Source organism: Elephas maximus, chromosome 7, assembly GCF_024166365.1.
Source record: "Elephas maximus indicus isolate mEleMax1 chromosome 7, mEleMax1 primary haplotype, whole genome shotgun sequence".
NCBI lineage: Eukaryota > Metazoa > Chordata > Mammalia > Proboscidea > Elephantidae > Elephas > Elephas maximus.
In genome coordinates, this window is record NC_064825.1 from 87,502,053 (window position 1) to 87,523,708 (window position 21,656).

Sequence of the window (21,656 nt, forward strand, 5' to 3'; positions counted from 1 at the left end):
GACATAACAATTAGCTTTCAGGGCTGCCAAGGACAATGGAAAAAAAAACCTAGACTTTCAGTAGCAACTCCAGAAGAGCTATTCCCTAAGGGTAGGAGCAAACCTTAAATTGACCCACCTTGGTCAAAGTTATTTACTTATACACTATCTTCCAGCCAGAAAAAACACTAAATCATCTCTGGAGGAAAATACCATCATCCAAAGCCTCCACAAATTTTTATACTCAAGTATGACATAGAACCAAAAGCTACGAGGCCTGCCAGAAATAGGAATAAATGACCAAAACCCAAAAGAACTAAAAAAAAAAAAAAAAGCAATAAAAATAGTTCCACAGGTATTGGAGTTGTCAGACTCAGACTTTAAAATAAAAACAATTATCATGCATCACAGATTAAAAGCTAATATCCATTACCAATACACAAAGAATTCTTTAAAACTGAAAGGAGAGAGATAATAAGAACCCAATAGAGAAATAAACAAAAGTCATAAACAGACAATTCGCAAAGAAAGATTTAAAAATGACCTTTAAGCATATGAAAAGATACACAACTTTGTTCATAAAAAGAGAAACGCAAGAACTACAAAATCTGAATGCTCATTCTCTTGTCTGTAACATCACATCAGATGGTTCAGAAAGAAATACGAAACTACGCAATTGCACATGTGCCTGTGTGTGTACACGTGCCTGTGTGTGTACACATGTGCCTGTGTGTGTACACCTGTGCCTGCGGGTCAATTTAAGGTTTGCCACCAGGGTTTCCAACTGGAAGATAGGTTAATTAAAATATTCAGATTGAAGCACAGAGAGCTAAAAGGATTTAACCTAACAAAGCATAAGAGACATATATGCTTAAGTACACATATAAGCATAAGTACACCATTTAAAAAAATCTTATATAATTGGTGTAATTAAAGCTCTAGACAGCAAGAAGAGAGGTAATGAGTAAAAAGCAACATTTGAAAAGATAAATTTCCCAAAACTGAAAGACATGAAGCCACAAATTCAAGAATTATTATGAACCCCAAGCTGGCTGAATTAAAGAAAACCAAACATAGTAAAACTGCTGAAAACCAAAAGCAAAGAAAATCTTGTACAAAGCAAAGAAATGAGAAAAGACACTTGACTTTTAAATCAATAACACGACTGACACCTGACTAAACAAGAAAAATTAAATAGTAAATAGATGTAGGAAAAAAAAGTTTGATGAAATTCAACACCCACCCAAGATTTTTAAATATCTTAAACTGGGAATAGAATGGAATGTCCTTAATTTAATGAAGACATCTTTTTAAAAATCTACAGTAAATATCATATTAATGGTAAAATGGTGAAAGCTTTTTTCCTGAGATTGGGAATGAAACAAAAACATCTGCAATCATTTCTTTAAACATCATACTGGTGACCCAAGGAAAATAAATTAAAACTATAAGAATTTAAAACGAAAAAAAAAAAACTGTCACTGTTTGCAGATGACATGATTGTATATAAAAATACTCAAAAGAATCTACAAATAAAGTATTAAGAATGAAAAAGCAAATTTAGTAAAGCCACTGGATACAAAGATACCATACAAAAATCAGCCTTATAACACTAAACAATTGGAAAATAAAATCTTAAAACAAGACAACTTACATTAGCACCAAAAAACCATAAACTACATAAGAATATATGGCATCAAAGAACACCAGATACCTAGGATACAATGTAACAAAAGATACGCAAGACCTGCACATTGAAAACTACAAAACATTGCTGAGAGAAATCAAGGAAGACTCACATAACTGGAGAATATACCATATTTATGAATTGGAAGACTAAGTATTGTGATGATGTCAGTTCTCCCCAAATTCATCTATAGGTTCATTGCAATCCCAATCAAAAAGTCAATGGTTTTCTATGAAAATTAATAAATTGATCCTAAATTATAAATGGAAAGGCAAAAGACTTAGAATACTCAAAAGAAACATGAAGAACAAAGTGGGAGAACTTACATTTCCATATATCAAGACTTATTACAAAGTGTAGGGCAATTAAAATTCGGGTATTGGACGAGGCAATGTTTTGTTGTGTTGTATACAGGGTCGCTATGAGTTGGAACTGACTCAATGGCACCTAAATGACAAAATAAAACCAATTGGCACAGGATAAACAAATAGATCAATGGAACAGAACAAAGGGTCTGGGAAACCAGACACACACACAAAAAAAAAAACCAAACCTGTTCCCACCGAGTCCATTTCAACTCAAAGACCACCCAATTTATGACAAAGATGTCACTGAAATAAGTGCACAAAAAGACATATATAAGAATATTCATACCAGCATTGTCCATAATAACCTCAAATTGGAGCCAACATAAATATTCATTCAATACTATAACAGATAACAGCACATTTATATAATGGAATACAATGCAGTAATGAAAAACAGTGACTTTCTGAAACATACAATCATATTAATAAGTCTCACAGACATAGTGCTGAAAGAAAGAAGCCAAATACAAAGAAGTACCTGCTGTGTGATTCCATTTATATAAAGTTACAAAATAACAGGTATCACGGATTGAATTATGTCACTCAAAAAAATGTGTGTATCAACTTGGTTAGGCCATGATTCCCAGTATTGTGTGGTTGTCCTGCATTTTGTGATTTAAATTTTATGTTGAGAGGAATAGAGTGGGATTGTAACACCACCCTTACTCAGGTCACCTCCCTGATCCAATGTAAAAGGAGTTTCCCTGGGGTGTGGCCTCCATCACCTTTTACCTCTCAAGAGATGAAACTAAAGAGAGCAGAGAGTTGGGGGACTCAAACCGCCAAAAGAGCAGCACCAGGAGCAGAACGCGTCCTTTGGACCCGGGGTCCCTGTGCCTGACAAGCTCCTCGAGCATGGTAAGATTGAGGACAAGGACCTTCCAGAGACGACAGAGAAAGAAACCTTTCCCCTGGAGCTGGCACCCTGAATTTGGACTGTGAGGAAATAAATTTCTCTTTGTTAAAGCCATCCACTTGTGGTATTTCTGTTATGGCAGCACTAGGTGACTAAGACAACAGGGAATCTATAATGATAGAAATCAAAATGGTAGTTACCACTGGGTGGGAGATGATGACCAGGAAGGGTTGCATAAAGAAGGCTTCTGTAGTGTCAGTAACATTCCACACCCTCTTTTGGGGAGTGTTGACGTGTGTGTTTACTTTGTAAAAATTCATCACACTTTCATATTTACATATGTGTTACACTCCAATAAAAATATTTTCCCCAAAAATGTGCTATATGGACAGAAGTTAATTGTCATTACATGGAATTAAATTTCCGATGTCTAGAATAGCTTTTCTTTTTTTTAATACATGGAATTTATCTCTTGTCCACTCACCCTAATGTAAACTCTGAAAACCTCAGGAAGTCAAGATTCTTCTTTATCGACGTAAAGCTTGTTGTATTAGTCACCTTGTGTATATGCATATATTAACATAGAGCCTCAAGCAGGTTGTGGTGAGATTAATCCCTTTTGGGGTTGCCATTCTAGCCATGGTCTTGTATCTCCCACCAGGTGATTTTGTGATAGGGTTATTATGGCCCACCAAGGGAATCGGTCCGTTTTGCCTTAAAAGAGGGCCAATTCCAGAGCAGACAGGAGGAGCCCACCACCAAGGAAGGAGAGACCAGCAGGAGACCCAGCAGCAGAGACCCGGCAACAGAAGACGGCGTGGTAGGCTTCCCGGCCCACAGAGAGAGAAAGCTGAGTGCCTTTGGGCAGAGACTGAAGGCCAGGAAGAGGTGTGCCTGCGAGCACAGCTGGGGAGAGGCTATTCTGATGGAAGAACTGTATCCTAAGTGTTCCTGAGCCTGAACTGTAACTGTTACTTCCCTAATAAACCCCACAATTGTGAGTATGGTCTGTGAGCTCTGTGTGGCCATTGCACGGAATTACTGAACCCAGCAGTGAGTGCCATGGGAGGGACAGTTGGTGTCAGAATTGGTAAAGATGGCAGAGAGAGGAAGCACGTCTGACCCCCACTCCCATAGGAATCAACCTTGGGCTGTTGATCTTGATTCTCCTTCCCCCTTGTGAAGCTGGAGGAGGTGAGACACTGCCCCCATGCAGTTTTCACAGGTACTGGGATAAACGTGGACTTTAACCCTCACAAAGTAGAGCAGCAACAAATGGCATAGAGTCCATGACCTGAGAATAACCTGTCACCCAAATGACATTGAAAATGAGAAAGTTCTTTAAGTTCTACATCTTTAGCATAAACTTTTCCCCGAAAGAATTAGCCTTCATCAGCTGTCCTTTTTGGTAACACGCAGGCTTAAGTTCATCCACTTGAACCCATAACAAAACTCTCAAAATAAAAGAAGGCTCTGCGTGCTGCTGAGTACTAGGGCATTTTGACCGACCATTAAAAGAAAGTAGAGGGAAATCATTTATAATTAAAAAAAAAAACTTAAAGATCTGTATTATTGAGTCACAAAGCACACTGGCATATCCAGAGAAAATCAACTTTGACACCTGCTTCACAGATATTCAGATTTTAGAAATAACATTAAGGCTATGCCAAACCCTTTGGGAATGTGTCTAGACTCCACAAAGAATGTTGTCACAAATGGGCACTTTGCTCAAGTCTGTGTGGGGTGCGGGGAGGGGCGGGGGGGTGGATCCTGCCAGGCAAAGAAATTCTCAGGAAGCTATGAAGATATTAGCTATTTTACTCAATTTATTCCAAGCTGAAACATAATAGTACATTATAAATCTGTTTTAATTTTCCTTAATCTAATGAAAAAATGTTCATCTTTTTGATAAGTGCTCATTAGCCATTTTTTTCTGACATAAACAGACAAGAACGATGTTCTGCTGCTGCATTTAAAACGCATCTCAGCTAATTACAGTGCAATGACGACTCGGAGAACAAAATCAACATACTGAAGTTTCTCACTTGAATTGTCTTTATAGTTGAATTAAAAAGCTACTGAAAAAAAAAAATTAAAAGGGACGCAGCCATGTGTTTTACACATAGGTTCAATACTGTTTGAATAAACAAAGGCCAAACTCTAGCACATGATATATGTTCTCAAAATGTCTGATGTCAACTGCTGTCTAAAAACAGTTGCTCAGTTTACAACAGCAAAAAGCTGGAAGCAACCAAGGTGTCCATCAACGGATGAATGGTTAAATAAATTGTGGTATAGTCACACAATGGAATACTACGCATTGATAAACAACAGTGACGAATCTGTGAAACATTTCATAACATGGAGGAACCTGGAAGGCATTATGCTGAGCGAAATTAAAAAAAAATTAGTCAGAGGCAAAAGGACAAATATTGTATAAGACCACTATTATAAGATCTTGAGAAATAGTATAAACTGAGAAGAACACATACTTTTGTGGTTACGAGGGGGGGAGGGAGGGAGGGTGGGAGAGGGTTTTTTACTGATTAGTTAGTAGATAAGAACTACTTTAGGTGAAGGGAGGGACAATACTCAATACACAGAAGGTCAGCTCAAATGGACTGAACCAAAAGCAAAGAAGTTTCCGGGATAAACTGAATGCTTCAAAGGTCAGCAGAGCAAGGGCGGGGGTTTGGGGACTACGGCTTAAGGGGACTTCTAAGTCAATTGGCAAAATAATACTATTATGAAAACATTCTGTATCCTATTTGAAATGTGGCATCTGGGGTCTTAAATGCTAACAAGCGGCCATCTAAGATGCATCAATTGCTCTCAACCCACCTGGAGCAAAGGAGAATGAAGAACACCAAGGTCACACGACAACTATGAGCCCAAGAGACAGAAAGGGCCACAGGAACCAGAGACTTACATCATCCTGAGACCAGAAGAACTAGATGGTGTCCGGCCACAACTGATGACTGCCCTGACAGGGAGCACAACAGAGAACCCCTGAGGGAGCAGGAGATTAGTGGGATGCAGACCCCAAATTCTCATAAAAAGACCAGACTTCATGGTCTGACTGAGACTAGAGGAATCCCGGCGGTCATGGTCCCCAAACCTTCTGTTGGCCCAGGACAGGAACCATTCCCGAAGACAACTCATCAGACATGGAAGGGACTGGACAATGGGTTGGAGAGAGATGTTGATGAAGAGTGAGCTACTTGTATCAGGTGGACACTTGAGACTGTGTTGGCATCTCCTGTGTGGAGGGGAGATGGGAGGGTAGAGAGGGTTAGAAACTGGCAAAATTGTTACGAAAGGAGAGACCGGAAGGGCTGACTCATTAGGGGGAGAGTAAGTGGGAGTATGGAGTAAGGTGTATATAAGCTTATACGTGACAGACTGACTTGATTTGTAAACGTTCACTTAAAGCTCAATAAAAAATTATTAAAAAAAAAAAAAACAGTTGCTCAACTTATCCACAAAGGGCTATGTGCTTGGGACGGGGCTGCGGTAGGAAGGGACACTCCCTTTTTTGGAAGTGATCATGAATTTGCATAAACAATTCACTCTGTTTCAGGTGAGACCAAAAGTCAACAAGTAGATAATATCTGGTCAGGGGTGGAGCCAGGTTAGGACTAGGGAATAGCATGAAGCTAAGTGATGCATATAAGAACTGCACTTACTCACAACCCAGGCTTCCATACAGGACTTTTAGGAACATCAGAAGATTTGGGCTTTTTGGACCACAAAGTATTAACCTGCTGAAATATTATCCTGAAAACCTAAAAGAATTAATGTCATTTCCCAAAATGCTGGATTTACACGCCAGGAAGAATTTAACGAGAGTAATGTGATTCACTGGGTGTCTCAAATCTGGCTGTGACTCAAATGATTTCACTGATTTTTTTTGCATTCATTATGTACTATAAAATATATTTACCTGAAATTAGAAACATTAAAAATGATTTCAGATCTATGGCACTAAAAATATGCACATTGTTGTTGCTGCATGCTGTTGAGTCGATTCTGACTCATAATGGCCGGGTGTGACAGAGTAGAACTGCCCCATAGGGTTTTCTGGGCTGAAATTGTTACAGGAGCAGATCACCAGGCCTTTCTCCCTCAGAGCAGCTGGGTGAGTTGGAACTGCCAACCTTTCCATTAGTGGCCAAGCTCTTAACTGCTGTGACACCAGGGCTCCTTCAAAGTATGCATATTGTACCCAAATTCCCATACAAAGCATCACAAAGAGAGTAAGTAATATTAATTACTTAAATACATCACTTCTTCCTATCCTATCTATGGGGTTAGTATTTAAATGAGCACATGCTTTTTAAAGGCTTATTTGGATAAAAAAAAAAAAGCATATACTACTGAGCTCATTTCGATGGGTGGTTATCTGAGCCACCTTCACAAATAAATGATTTTGCTAGCATTTAACAGTCATTAGACATCTCGTACCAAGAAAAACCACTCATCTTGTGTCTTGCAGGAATTCAAACTGCTCTATTCCATGTTGTTTAACAAAGTGGCCATCTTCATCAGCAAAGCTAGAAGCAAAGTATAGCTGCACCCTGAGGCAACAATACATAGCTTTAAAGTTAACAACTCAAGTAGAAAAAGACCAAAGTTCAAATCCCAACTCCACCACTACCTCTCCAAGGGAACCTAGACAAGATTCTTCATTTCTGTAAGCTTTATAATCTTCACAAATGAATGAGTAATGGGGAAAATTTATTTGGCGCAAATGGTATGTGATCGGCTACAAACCTAAAGGTTAGCAGTTTGAACTCAGACAGCAGTGAAACAGACAAAAGGTCTACTATTTGCTTACGTAAAGATTACAACCAAGAAAATCCTATAGAGCATTTCTACTCTGTAACACATGGGGCTGCCATAAGTTGAAATCAAGTCAACAGCAATAGGTTTGCTTGCTTGTTTGTTTGTGTGCTTGTTTTTTGAATGGGGTAAATAATACCTGCATTGCTGTTGTGAACATTCAATGAGATACATGTGGAAAGCACTTAGAATAGGGCCTGACACATTGTCAGGGTCCAAAAATTGAGCTGACATTGAAACACCAATTGAACAAGAGCCTGGAGTACCTTTCCAGGAGTCAGGATCAGCCCTTCTTTCTTTTCATCCTACGTGTCTTTTTCAACATTCCAGGGCTCTCTTGAATCAAACGGCAAAACTTTCCCTATATAGTGCTAACTGGTTGGTTTCAGGCACCAAACTCACAACCTTGATCTTGCTATTATCCTGTGGGATAACATCAAGGACATCATACACGGAGAAAGCAAAAGGTCATCAAAATGACAGAAAAGAAAAAGCAAAACAAAACAAAACTGGGTATCAGAAGGGACTCTGAAATTTGCTCTTGAATGTAGAGTAGCTAAAGCAAAGACATTAAATGATGAAGTAAAAGAGCTGAACAGAAGAGTTAAAAGGGTGACTCCAGAAGACAAAGTATTATAATGAAATGTGCAAAGGCCAGGAGTTAGAAAACGGAAAGGGAAGAACATGCTTGGCATTTCTCAAGCTGAAAGAACTGAAGAAAAAACACAAGGCTGGATTTGCAACATTGAAGGATTCTGTGGGCAAAGTATTGAATGACACAGGAAGCATCAAAAGAAGATGGAAGGAATACACAGAGTCACTCTACCAAAAAGAATTGGTCAATGTTCAACCATTTCAGGAGGTAGCATATGATCAAGAACTGATGATACTGAAAGAAGAAGTCCCAGCTGCACTGAAGGCACTGTCGAAAAACAAGGCTCCAGGGATTGAACAGAATACCAATTGAGACGCTTCAGCAAACAGATGCAACACCAGAAGCGCCCACTGGTCTATGCCAAGAAATTTGGAAGACACCTACCTGGCCAACTGTCTGGAAGAGATCCATATTGGTGCCCATTCCAAAGAAAGGTGATCCAACAGAATGTGCAAATTACCTAACAATATCATTAATATCACACAAGTAAAATTTTGCTCAAGATAATAATGGTTGCAGCAGTACATCAACAGGGAACTGCCAGAATTCAAGCCAGATTCAGAAGAGGACGTTGAACCAGGGATATCACTTCTGATGTCAGATGGATCTTGGCTGAAAGCAGAGAATACCAGAAGGATGTTTACCTGTGCTCTACTGACTATGCAAAGGCATTTGACCATGTGGATCATAACAAATTATGGATGACATTGTGAAGAACGGGAACTCCAGAACACTTCATTATGTTCATGTGGATCCTGTACACAGACCAAGAGACAGTTGTTCCAACAGAACAAGGGGATCCTTTGTGGTTTAAAGTCAGGAAAGGTGTGTGTCAGGGTTGTATCCTTTCACCATACTTACTCAATCTGTATGCTGAGCAAAAAATCCAAGAAGCTGGACTATATCTAGAAGAACAGAGCATCAGGATTGGAGGAAGACTCAACAACCTGAGATATGCAGATGATACAACCCTGCTTGCTGAACGTGAAGAGGACTTGAAGCACTTACTGATGACGATCAAAGACCACAGCCTTCAGTATGGATTATACCTCAACATAAAGAAAACAAAAATCCTCACAACTGGACCAATAAGCAACATCAATAAATGGAGAAAATACTGACGTTGTCAAGGAATTCATTTTAGTCAGATCCACAATCAGTTCCCATGGAAGCAGCAGTCAAGAAACCAAAGGACGCACTGCATTGAGCAAATCTGCTGTAAAAGATCTCTTTAAAGTGTTAAAGCAAAGATGTCACCTTGAGCACTAACGTGCTCCTGACCCAAGCCATGGTGTTTTCAATCGCCTCTCATGGGTGCGAAGCTGGACAATGAATAAAGAAGGCAGAAGAAGAACTAATGCCTTTGAATTATGGTGTTGGTGAAGAATATTGAATATAGCATGGCAACACCAGAGGAATGAACAAATCTGTCTTGGAAGAAGTACAGCCAGAATGCTCCTTAGAAACAAGGATAGCGAGATTCCATCTCAGGTACTTTGGACATGTTATCAGGAGAGACCAGTCCCTGGAGGACATCATGCATGCTTGGTAAAGTAGAGGGTCACTGAAAAAGAGGAAGATTCTTAATGAGATGGATTGATACAGTGGTTGTAACAACAGGTTCAAACCTAGCAACAACTGTGAAGATAGCACAGGACTAAGCAGTGTTTTGTTCTGTTGTGCATAGGGTTGCTATGAGTCAGAACCGACCTGAAGGCACCTAACAACAACAGTCTCACCACCTGTCTGTCAGCTTGTCATGCTGTGGTGGCCTGGATGTTGCTATGATGCTGGGAACTATGCCACTAGTATTTCACCCATGGTAAACAGGTTTTAGCAGAGCTTCCAGACTATGGCAGACTACGAAGAAAGGCCTGGTGATCTACTTCCAAAAATTAGTCAATGAAAACCATATGAATCACAACACAACACTGCTACTTTGGACACATCATCAGGAGAAAACAAGCATTAGAGTGGGGTGACATGTTTGGTGAAATGAAGGGCCAGTGAAGGCAAAGGAGGCCCTCAATGAAATGGACTAATATACAACAATAAACTCAAGGCTGCCGGCAATCATGGGGATGGCACGGGACCAGGCAGCATATCATTTTGTTGTACATGGGGTCACTATGAGTCAGAGTCAACTCAGTGGCAACTAACAATAACAAATATATAGGTAAGTATCTTTAAAATGATTCCTGAAAAAAGAAAGCCACAGATTGAAAATAATGCAAGTAGAAGTAAACAACAAAAGAATGGCAAAGCTGATTTCTCTCTAATTGCTAGGACAAATTCTATGACAGCTATTTTATGGGGTAAAAATTATGAGCTAATCAGATCTGTTGAGAAATTGGCCAAAAGAATTCAAAATTATCCAGAAGACTTTTAAATACAGACGTAGAGCCACATAAGTGATGATGAACCCTTTCTTAGGCATATATTGCATCTTATCCACTTTACAGAATTCCACTAGACTTGATAATAAATATTTAAAAGTCGCTCATGGCAGACATTGCTTGCTGCCTATCCAATATCCATTCTTACCTTCTCCCTTACTAACAGAATCTAAATTTTTGAAAGGGAGGACCCAATTTTCAGATTTCCTTGCAGGGATGAGTAGCCACGTGACACCATATTTGACAATGAGAAGTAAACAAAAATCTGCTTGGCATTTGAGGGAATGTTTCTGCTTCACTAATATACACTCCTTTCTCCTCCCCTTTGCTGGTCTGGAGTTCTGACATGAGAGGCACCACCCCTCCCTTCTCCTTTCTGCCTGGAATTATGATGTGAGACTAAGAGCAGCCATCTTGTGACCATGAGGCAACAAGCATGAAGACAAAAGTCCATATGATAAGTACACCATAGAGGAAAGATAAAAGTGGCCTGGAACCACCCTGCACCAGCCCTCAACTGCGAGAAAAAGACTCTATTCAGTTAAGCCACTGAAGTCAAGGTTTGTTACATACAGCTAACACAATCCTCTTTTGAGGTTTATTACTTAAAAGCCAAAGCTAAAAAGCTACCTATCCATGAGAAGCATGTGTTCTTCCTACTGTTTTCCAAATGGCTGAGCTTATACATGGAAAGCAATATGACAAGTAATTAAAATGCATTTCCTAGTCTTCAAACACAGCTAGAAGATATACTGCCTGTTCATTCAACATTCCATAGGCATTTGTGTATTTTTTCCATTTTCACATCTACATTTTTAATGGAAAGACCATATGAATAAATATTTTATTTGGCCCTTAAACCTCGTAGTGAGATAAGATAAAGATAAGAATCTCAAAAGAATCAACAAACCAATGAACTTTCTGACAGAACAGCCCATAATCTAATAAACTTTGACAGTACAACCCATAATCTAATAAACTTTGACAGTACAACCCATAATCTTTAATTTTTATTTGAAAAATCTTTTTTATGGTAAAAGTGACACATGTACTTGATAAAACACCCAAGCACTACAGAAGAGCATTAAATCAAAAGTTCACTGCCTCAAAGGTTATCTTTACAAATATGTATTACCACAGAGCTTGACGTCTTGTTCTCCAATGTCCAGCCACACGGATCCCTCACTCTCACTCCCAACCCCACCCCATGTCTGGATGTCCACATTCTATGGATGAGATTACTTGAATTGTCAAATAAGTACCTGACTAGTTCAGGTGTCCCTGTCCATCTGTTCCCGGATCATTTACCACTTTTTATAATTATATATTTGTTAGTGTGATTGTTTAGTATCTGCCTCCTCCTCTAGACAGAGGCTCTTTGGGGACAGGGACCCACTGCTGTTTGGTTGGTTTTTTCACTGTTGTCCTGATTCTTGCACAGTGATTGGGACATAGCAGGTACTCTACAGATATTTGACAAATGAATGAGTATTGGTAAATACCACAAAGAATAAAAATTCTGGAGAACTGAACCAAAATTTGTTTTTGCACTTCAATGATCCTTGGTAAGCGAAGGACACAGGTGACAGAGACAAAAAGGGCTACACCCATTATTCAATTCAAGACTCTGGTTCCCTGAGTCATGCCAGTCAAGGAACTGAAGCCCTGGTCTATACACACTTACATGAAATGAAACAAAAGATTTCTTCCTTGTGCTGTAACTTGTCCAAAGAAGAAGTTTTTTCATCAGGCTCTTCCTTATCTCTAAAGCTTCCTTCTTGCTAACCAGAAGATTTTGATACCTGGGGCTTCTCATATTGAGTAGGGCCAATCTAGCCTGACTTAGGGGAAAAAGACTGTCCATGAACCCTCTGTCCTATAGAGAGCAACTGATGTCCAAAGTTACCTCCAGCAATAAACTTTATCTGTAATAACATTTCAGAACCCCACAACTTGACTATGGCATCCTGAACATGACCAGGAAGGGTCAGTGATTAGAGGTGGGGAGCCAATAGGCCCACCAAGCTTGCCCTCAACACTTCTACGAGAAGAGAAAAAAAAGGGTTTGTCAATGGCTTTCAGTGATGACTGGGCTGCAGGATTCTGATCAAACTGTATAAAGCTGCTTCCTCCTTCTCCCCTCCGCTGGGATCATAAGGATAACAGAGGAAGGCAGTCATAGTGACAGTATGAGAGACAGCCACTGAATTGTTCACCATATTTTGCAAATATCCCCCACTCAGAGAATACCATTGTGAAAACCCTCTCTAGCCCCAACATTCAGTGCTCTGGTACCATCTGATCAAGAACACAATGGAATCAACTAGCATAGGAAGAGGCAAGCTGATAAGGAAAAAGGAAGAACTCAAGGGAGGTAAAGAAAAGGTAAGAAGTCAAGAAAGAGAAGAGTAACTTAGCTTTCTTAACCCTGCTTCTCCATCTATAAATGGAATAATGAACATAAAAATTCCTATATTTAGATGTAAAATGTCAGCTGCTCAAATAGAGAAAAAGGGAGCTGTAATCAGATGCAGGGTTTTAGTTGACTCTGAGGTCAATATGACATACAGTGTGATACATGTGATTGTTAAAAACAGTCTTCAGCTGCATAACTAGAAGTAAAACTGTTTGCAATAAAGAAGGCGAGAACATATATATTCTTTCTGCGTATCTCTGAGGTATGGTACTCAGTCTTAAGAGGAACTCTCATACTGGAGCATATCCAGAGGAGGGCCACCAACATGACAAAGACCTAGAAACCACAGTACCTGGGACGATCATGGTCTGAAGATGGCTGAATGGCTCACACACCTTGCAGAAAGTTCAACCCTTCCGCCCATCTCGACTCGTGCCTCACCAATATTTCAGCTTATCTGGCAGTCATTAACCTCTTCCAGATTACGAAATCATGTTTTCTTTATCTCAGCAAACAACGGAGAATTTCACTAACAGGTCAATATGACCTAATAGTTTGTGTGTATCTGTATAAACATACAACCATTTGTTTATAACCTGCCTTGTTCTAAAAGGGAGTCATGGTGGCTTACAGTGAGTGATATATATACAAAAATGCAAAATAGCATACAGTGGAGAGTAGATAAGAAGGATAAATAGTCACTTCTTCTACCCTTTCTCTCCCTCCTCTAATTTTTGCCTTGGGTTCCCAAGTCACAAATGCCATCGAGTTTGACCCAACACCTGCCCTGACTTGTGTCTGCTTCAGCAACGCAGCCTGAGTCAAATCTATGCACTCAGCTTCATCTTCACTGGCCTGCTTCTCCCACATTTACTTAGCACCGTCTGTTCGTCACTGGAAACACAACAGTGATAAGACAAGGCGATCACTTCCCCCAAAGAGCTCACTGCCTAGCTACCCAGGCTTCTTCCTACAGTGCATAGAAAGTTAAAGAAATTGGCCATTTTGACTTAGAAAATGCAAACAATGGAGACAGGGCACTGTTTCCAAAAAGGTGCAGGGCTCTCATATTATTCAGCTTTTTATTTTAGTTTTTAACTGTTATTTTATGAGCACTTTTATTTTGAGAGGCCTCAATTTCCTTTTGGATCTAAGTAAGTTAAAAATTAGAAATGAGTAAATATAAGGCAGCAATGTCGTGGAGTGCTTAGCAGCAGAGGTTTTAGAGTCAGCTCTGTTGGCTTCAAATACAGACCTGGCCATGAGATAGGAGACTTACAATAAACATCTCTTTGTACCAATTTCCTCACCTTTAAAATGAAGATGTCAGTACATTGTGAAGATTAAATTGCATGATGTATACAATATAAAGTGCTTAGCACAAGGGCTGGCACACAGTAAATGCCCAATCAGTGGTAGCTCGTTATCTTTAAATACATGCATATTTGAAGACATATTATATAGAAAAGCAAAGAGCGACACCGGGGAGCTGAATTGTGACTTTATTTCCTTAGTCTGAGATTTATACTCATTAATGTAAGAATAAGTTTCTAACATCCAAAAAATTTTAAAAAGTCACACAATTAAAAAGTGAAATGGTGTGAGGGTGAGCTCTCTGTTCTTAGAAGTGGAAAAATACTAAGCTCCCCATCATCACTGTCACCTAGTTGGGCTAGGTGGCATATAAGGTCCCAGCTGTAAAACTCTTTGAATTTGCATTAAAGACTCCTATTTTTTTATAGAGTGAGAGGAAACCCTGGTGCCATAGTGGTTAAGAGCTACAGCTGCTAACCAAAACACTGGCAGTTCAAATCCACCAGGCGCTCCTCGGAAACCGTATGAGGCAGTTCTACTCTGTCCTATAGGGTTCCTATGAGTCAGAACTGACTCGATGGCAATGGGTTTGGTTTTTGGCTTACAGAGTGGGAACAAAAGAATCATGCTAGCCCAGGAAGGTTGTCTTGTCAGCTTGACCTCAGAAGGGTAGATTAGAAGAACTGAAAACAGTTTTCTGAAGTGCTGCAAAGATAAGGGATTCCTGGACCACTGTAGATTCAGGGGCCAAAACTTGGAATGTTGGATTGTTTGGCTTGGCTCCTGGAAACCAAATGCAAACTTGATTAGATCAAACAATATTTATCATATCTAGGATTGTGAAAAGCTCCTTGGAGTAATATAAGGCGAGTATCAGGCATGGTCCCAGGAATAAGATTGAAATATCAGAAACTGACTGTGAGATTATTAAGGATGACAATGACCATGAACCTTCTGTTTATCTCAGAAGCTGGGCTATGCCTCCTGAGGCGCAGGTCAAACACCAGTGTTTTCAGTTATAAGCAGCCAGGCTTGGGCTTCCCTTGAATTTGCTACAGACACCACACTCTTCAATCCTGCTCCTAGACAGGGAGGCACATGTTTTCAGCAGCCACAGCATTTAATTCTGAAGATAGTTGCTGCATAAGGCTGGTGATGAGATTCCCAAACACAGTTCCTTTGCAAAATGTTCATCAGAAGAGTGGAGAGTGATAGAGGCATCCCTGGAGTCATGAGCAGTGTTCATATCCACTGAGTATTTTTGAAGTTTGCACTTGAGCTCTTGGAAGAAAAGTACAGTAAAACCTGCAAAAGCCGGAAACTATACAAGGCAGTAGCATGTCAGAGAAGGAAAATTCAGATATTTTCTACTAAAACAAGTGATAGAAAAATGGTAAGACTGTACCCTGTCAAAGGCAGAAAACTTACCAGACCTGGAAAAACAAGGCAGTCCCATTGAGTTCCAGCTCACACGGGTTTCATAGAACATCAAGACCAAATGAATAAAAACAACATCAGAAAAGTAACTGTCCTTATCAGGTAATTTTTAAATAAATGGTGATTTTTAAAGCTACTCTCCAATTCCCTATAGGTAAGTGTTAACTTCTATTCCCAATCAGAAGCTTTTTTTATTCACTTAGCCCCAAGTTGTTGTGCTGCTACAAAATCTGCAATAAAAACAATTAGAAGCCCTAAAGTAAACAAAATGTGGCAGGCTCAGGAAGCAGACCAGAAATATTCACACACTGTCTGTCAGGGTGTTTGGGGGCTTTTCCTCTGTTTTATTCATTTATACTAATGTGTGGACAAGAGGTTTGAAAACATTTTGCTAAGAATGAAACCCTGAGATTTATATGTAATTTCCAAGCCTATCCTTGGGAAAGAAGCCACAATCTGTTTTCAGACAGGAGTAAAACACTTGCAATTCCCTTTGAAAAACAACGTCCAATCTTCCCTTAAATTGAGATGCCAGAGCCACTAGATTGCGATTTAAATCAGAGAACAAAATTAGTCCAGGTACACTGGGGTGGAAGGAGAGGCACAGCAGACACTGTAGTAAATAGCCTATGAATTCAAAATGTAGAGCTTCCACTCCCTCCCCCATGGCAGATTCTGACTTCCAACAAATTAGAGAGAAAAATTGGCAGTTCACCTACGAGTCACTGGTAAACAAACATTTTTCACCAGCCATTACATGATTGTCTTTTGAGCTGAGCCTTTTTCAGTTCTGTACTGGACATTGGTATAACGGTAACTCTAGGAGTCCACAACAATCCTTGGCAAGGCTCTAATGAACAACAAAGATCAGGAGCCTTCATATTATTAATACCTTCATGGCCTAAGGAGCTAAAGCCCCGGTAATACAGTGGTAAAGCACTCGGCTGCTAGCCAAAAGGTTGGCAGTTTGAACCCTCCAGCCGTTGCACAGGAGAAAGATGTGGCAGTCTGCTTCCATAAAGAGGTACAGCCTTGGAAACTCTATGGGGCATTTCTACTCCGTCCTATAGGGTCACTATGAGTCAAAACTGACTCAACGGCAGTGGCTTTGGTAGTAAGTGGCCTGTGGGGGAGCTAGAACCTCAGCGAGGGGCAGGGACTGACAAGAGCAGCTCAAATATTTCATCTCTTGGTTTCAAGTTGGATTCAAAAAACACAAACAGACCAAGATCAAGGATGGACTCGGCCAAACACCTTCATGTGCAGTACGGATAGAGGCTTGGCCGGCTAAGATTTCTTTGTGCTACTAACACATGGATCCATCTGTGGTTCTTCTTACAAGCTGGAATAAACGTTGGGCCTCCATATTCTATAAAACTCCATACACCTTGGGATAATCACAACCCCAGATTCATCCACTCTTCTCTTTGGGTTCTGTGATTAGCTGAGACCTCTGCTAACTGCAGATTTTCAGGGGAAGGGAGAAATACATTTTGATTGGGTGAAGTTCTATTCCACAGAGATGCTTTGTCTCTGCAAATATGTCCCATTGGCAGGCTGGCTGCAACCAGACCTATCTGTCCAAGGCAAGGGCATTTCAGGACTCATCCCAAGGTAGTATCTATTTAGTCCAAAACTTTGCCATCGATAGAGCACACAATCTGCCTAGCAGGGTTTATGTGGCTCCCTCCACCTTCCCCATGGGAAGGGCATTGGTCCAGGTGAGGGGATGGAGCCAGAGATGAGAGATCCTTCTGCAAGGTAACTTTTGTTGCAAAGGTTCGGGTGGGGTGGGTGTTGGTTAATACTAATCTAACACCCTAGCATCCTAGCATTAAATTTTGTCCAAATAGGCCTTTGTCAAAAATTATACCAAATGCTGGGAAGTGATAGCCAACTGAGAGCAGAGTGGCCTTTCATTACAGAAAGCCTTCAAATTCACTATCTTTTGGAGGGTAGGGGTGGGCAGGGAGGTGGGGAAGTGGGTTTCTAAAAGACACAGCAGATCACAAATGTGCTGATCTAACATTGTCAGTGACATCTCATCCCAGATGGCAAGTGAAGGAGACTCTGGGATTTAAGGCACCTAGACCCTTGCCAAAAGAATATGAAGAAATAAGGGAAAAAACAATGAAACCAACAAGAATCCTTAAATTGCATGGCTTAAAAGGTACCTAGGTATAAAAGCAATCTAAGGAACAACTTTAAGAATAAGCATATAAACCTCAGGATAATGGGAACTTCCTAGTGCAGATAACGGGGATATTGACTCAATTCAAATCTGTTCAGAGACTTTATTCCAGAGCACATGGCCGAGCTGCCACAATGTACACAAGTGGGGTGGAAAGTCAATGGGATTACATTTTCCTAATTATTTTCTGCTTGAGCTTTACAGCATATACACAAAATGAGATCAGCCGGGACTTGCCTCTATAACAAATCACACGGATTTAAACATTGCTCACATAAACAAAGGGGGGTGGAGTGGGAAAGAGAGGCACAAGGCTGGGAAAAGACAGAGGAGGGCTTCTTCAATCACAGTTGCAAGGAACAAAAACCTGGAGGGGGAAAAGAGTTGTTGGACCGCCACCAAATATCCCCCACTGGAGACAAGAGCCCATCTGCTGAGCTCGGCAACTTCGCTTTAACTACCATTCAGCTCGCGTCTCTGCAGAGATCTGTCTGCAGAGCTGGCAGATGGACCCCTGCTTCCCCAAGTCGCTGTGTTATTTGTTTAATAAATTTAATTAATATCCGTACTGCATTGGATTGCTCCCAGAAAGGGGGCCGAGTGCTCCCTTTCCCCAATAGCTACATGATGAGTGATTTCCCAGAAAAGAGCAGATAACGGTGTCTCAGGGCCACTGAAAAATTAAAAGTACCATGTGCTTACATTACTTTGCATGTATTAGTGCTCTGCAGTGGACTAATGTACTTATGACAGGTATTTTAACTTTATGAAAGTATGTAATTCCAGCACGGACAGATGACATCTTCTTTCAGATTACTTAGGTTTGTTGGAATGTTTTTAAAAGAACCCAGTTTAACTGTATTTTCAACACTTTTATCTACTTCCCCGAAAAAGGAGGGTCATGAACAGTAAGGAGGTTCCCCTTGGCAAACAACTAGCTCCATGACCACTGTTAACAAATTGAAAAACTTTCCTAGTCATACTGAATTTGTATTATTTCTCAAGCTAGAACAACGTGGCTGCTGCAAATATGCAAAGTGAAAAGGGTCTTGGGCAAAATCAAGGTAATAGCATGCTCCCACTTTGTTAAGTCTCCTTGAGACAGAGTCCCTACACTCAACAAGTATGAGTTAAAGCAGTATTTTGCTTGTCTGGTTAGCCAATGTCACCCTTTCCTTTTAGAGAGCATAATTCATCTTAACCTAATTAGCTTTCCCAAAATGTGTTCCAAGAAAGAATAGTGCTTTGAGGATGTAAAAGGCATACCATGAAAAATGGGATCAGAGGTCAAATAAGCCTGGGAAACATTATGTCAAAGAAGGTTATACAGGTTTCTTTACTACAGGACTTCGCAGAGCCTTTAATGTGCTAATAGGTATTTTGAATATTCCGGTAGAGAGGGGGATAAGATTCAAAATAAAACACAGTATTTCCAAAAACCCATGCTTGTTTGATTCACCATTATATCCAGGGTCTAATACAGGGTCCACATATAGTAGCTGTTCATTAATAGTTGTTGGATGAATAAATCAATGAACAAATGAATGGGTAAAGATGTGAATGAACACCCAATGGCTTTGCTTAGGATAATCCTTAAGTGCCTGAACTCAACCACTGATAAGGTTTGTATCCAAAAAACAAATGAACAAAATGGCTTCCATCCTAAGCAAGAATTGAAGGTACTTGAATTAAATATTGAATTTGGAGGGCTTCACTTTTGAGGCTCTACTTTCTGAGAATAGGCTGCTTCTGCATTTAAATTTCTTCCACTGCTAAATATCCTAAACAATCTTCCTGTTCCTTTTCATGTCATGAAAACCTGAGCTTGTAGAGTTTTGAACACTTCTCAGCTCTACCCCTTATTTATCTTTGATATAGCTTAATCCCTTCCTAGAAACTGAGTAATGAATTCAATTCAGTCAGAGGCACTGCAATGGTAAGATTAAAAAATTATTCCTTTCAATAGAATTATTTTAAAATTCAAAAGCTTGCAAAGGCAGAATCATTTTAGTTTACTGATAACCTCAATGTTAAACTGGAATGAAGGTTTTATTTAAAAGAACAGGAAACATTACAAATTCTTTTAATGTGGATTAACCCTTGTGCGTGTTGTTTAAAATAATCACCATTACTCTATTTACTTACGTAATTTTTCTGTAATACTCTATCCTGTTAAAATAGCACTGAGTTCACTAGTCTCTCTCCTGCAATTTTAGACAACTATAGCCCTTCCCGCTACGTGATTGCTCAAAAAGAATACACAAAATGGCACTCAATCCTACATATTTAGAATAACCAAATGCTAAAAATCTGCCTTCTAGCTCAACTGGCTACTAATAATTTCTAAACTTAAAAAAATCTGGTATTAACTGATAAATTCAAGCTACTGATTGAATACGGTAAGATCTCAGAAGATGGATGGCATTACTAACACAATCATTGGAATAGTTAGGAATAAAAGGAGAAGCTAGAAAGGCCTTAAACAAACAGCGCATTTATAAAATTTCCTGCATTGAACAGTTTCTTTGAATTGGGAGAAATATATATCATCAATCAATAGAACTCAGAAATATTACGGGCCACATTTTTAAAAGTAGTGGGTGGAGAAGGAGCAGGGAACATACCTACTATGTGTCTGGCACAGTGTTCAGTATCTGTAATAACAAAAACAATAATGACAGCCAACGTTCAGTTATGTGCCAAGGACTGTGATAAATCATTATATAACCAAAACTAACCCACTGCTGTCGAGTCGATTCCAACTCATAGCGACCCTATACGACAGAGCAGAACTGCCCCATAGAGTTTCCAAGGAGTGCCTGGTGGATTCGAACTGCCGACCTTTTGGGTAGCAGCCCTAGCTCTTAACCACTACGCCCCTAGGGTTTCCAAATCATTATGTAGATATCATTTTGGAGCCCTGGCTACACAGTGGTTAAGAGCTTGGCTGCTAACCAAAAGGACAGCAGTTCGAACCCACCAACTACTCCTTGGAAACCCTATGGGGCAGTTCTACTCTGTCCTACAGGGTCATTATGAGTTGGAATTGACTGGATGGCAATGGATATGAGTTTTATTGTGATTTTAAAGTTGAGGAAGCTGGGGTTCATGTTAAGCAATGTGCCAAAGTAAGACTAGTAAGTGGAGTGGTGGAGCCCAGATTCAAACCCAGCCTATCCAACTCAAGGGCCAGTGCTCCAAACCACTATGCTCCACCATCTCTTAAATGTATTATTTCAGAGCTACATGCAAATCATACTGGAAGTCTTCTCTACTCCAAATGGAAAGAAACATGATGAAATACTTTGCATTAATATTCCAAATACATGGCAACGATGGAAAATTGTCATGGCTAATGTTTATAAACACTATCCTTGATCTTAAATTTGCTAACCTATCCAAAATACTGGAAACCCTGGTGGCGTAGTGGTTAAGTGCTATGGCTGCTAACCAAAAGGTCAGCAGTTTGAATCCACCAGGCACTCCTTAGAAACTCTATGGTACAGTTCTACTCT

At 39.9% G+C, this 21,656-nt stretch overlaps 1 protein-coding gene across 3 annotated transcripts in view; it reads right to left on the minus strand.

Moving 5' to 3' along the window:
- Positions 1-21,656, minus strand: part of LOC126079669 (uncharacterized) — a 202,421-nt gene that overhangs the window by 113,109 nt on the left and 67,656 nt on the right. Inside the window, exon 1 of one of the 3 annotated variants that reach the window (XM_049890817.1) lies at positions 1,993-2,021. The exons of the other annotated variants lie outside the window; for them this stretch is intronic. Coding sequence (XP_049746774.1) covers positions 1,993-2,000 — 8 coding nt within the window. The 5' untranslated portion in view covers positions 2,001-2,021. Of the gene's footprint in view, positions 1-1,992; positions 2,022-21,656 lie in introns of those variants that run through there. 3 annotated transcript variants of the gene reach the window in all.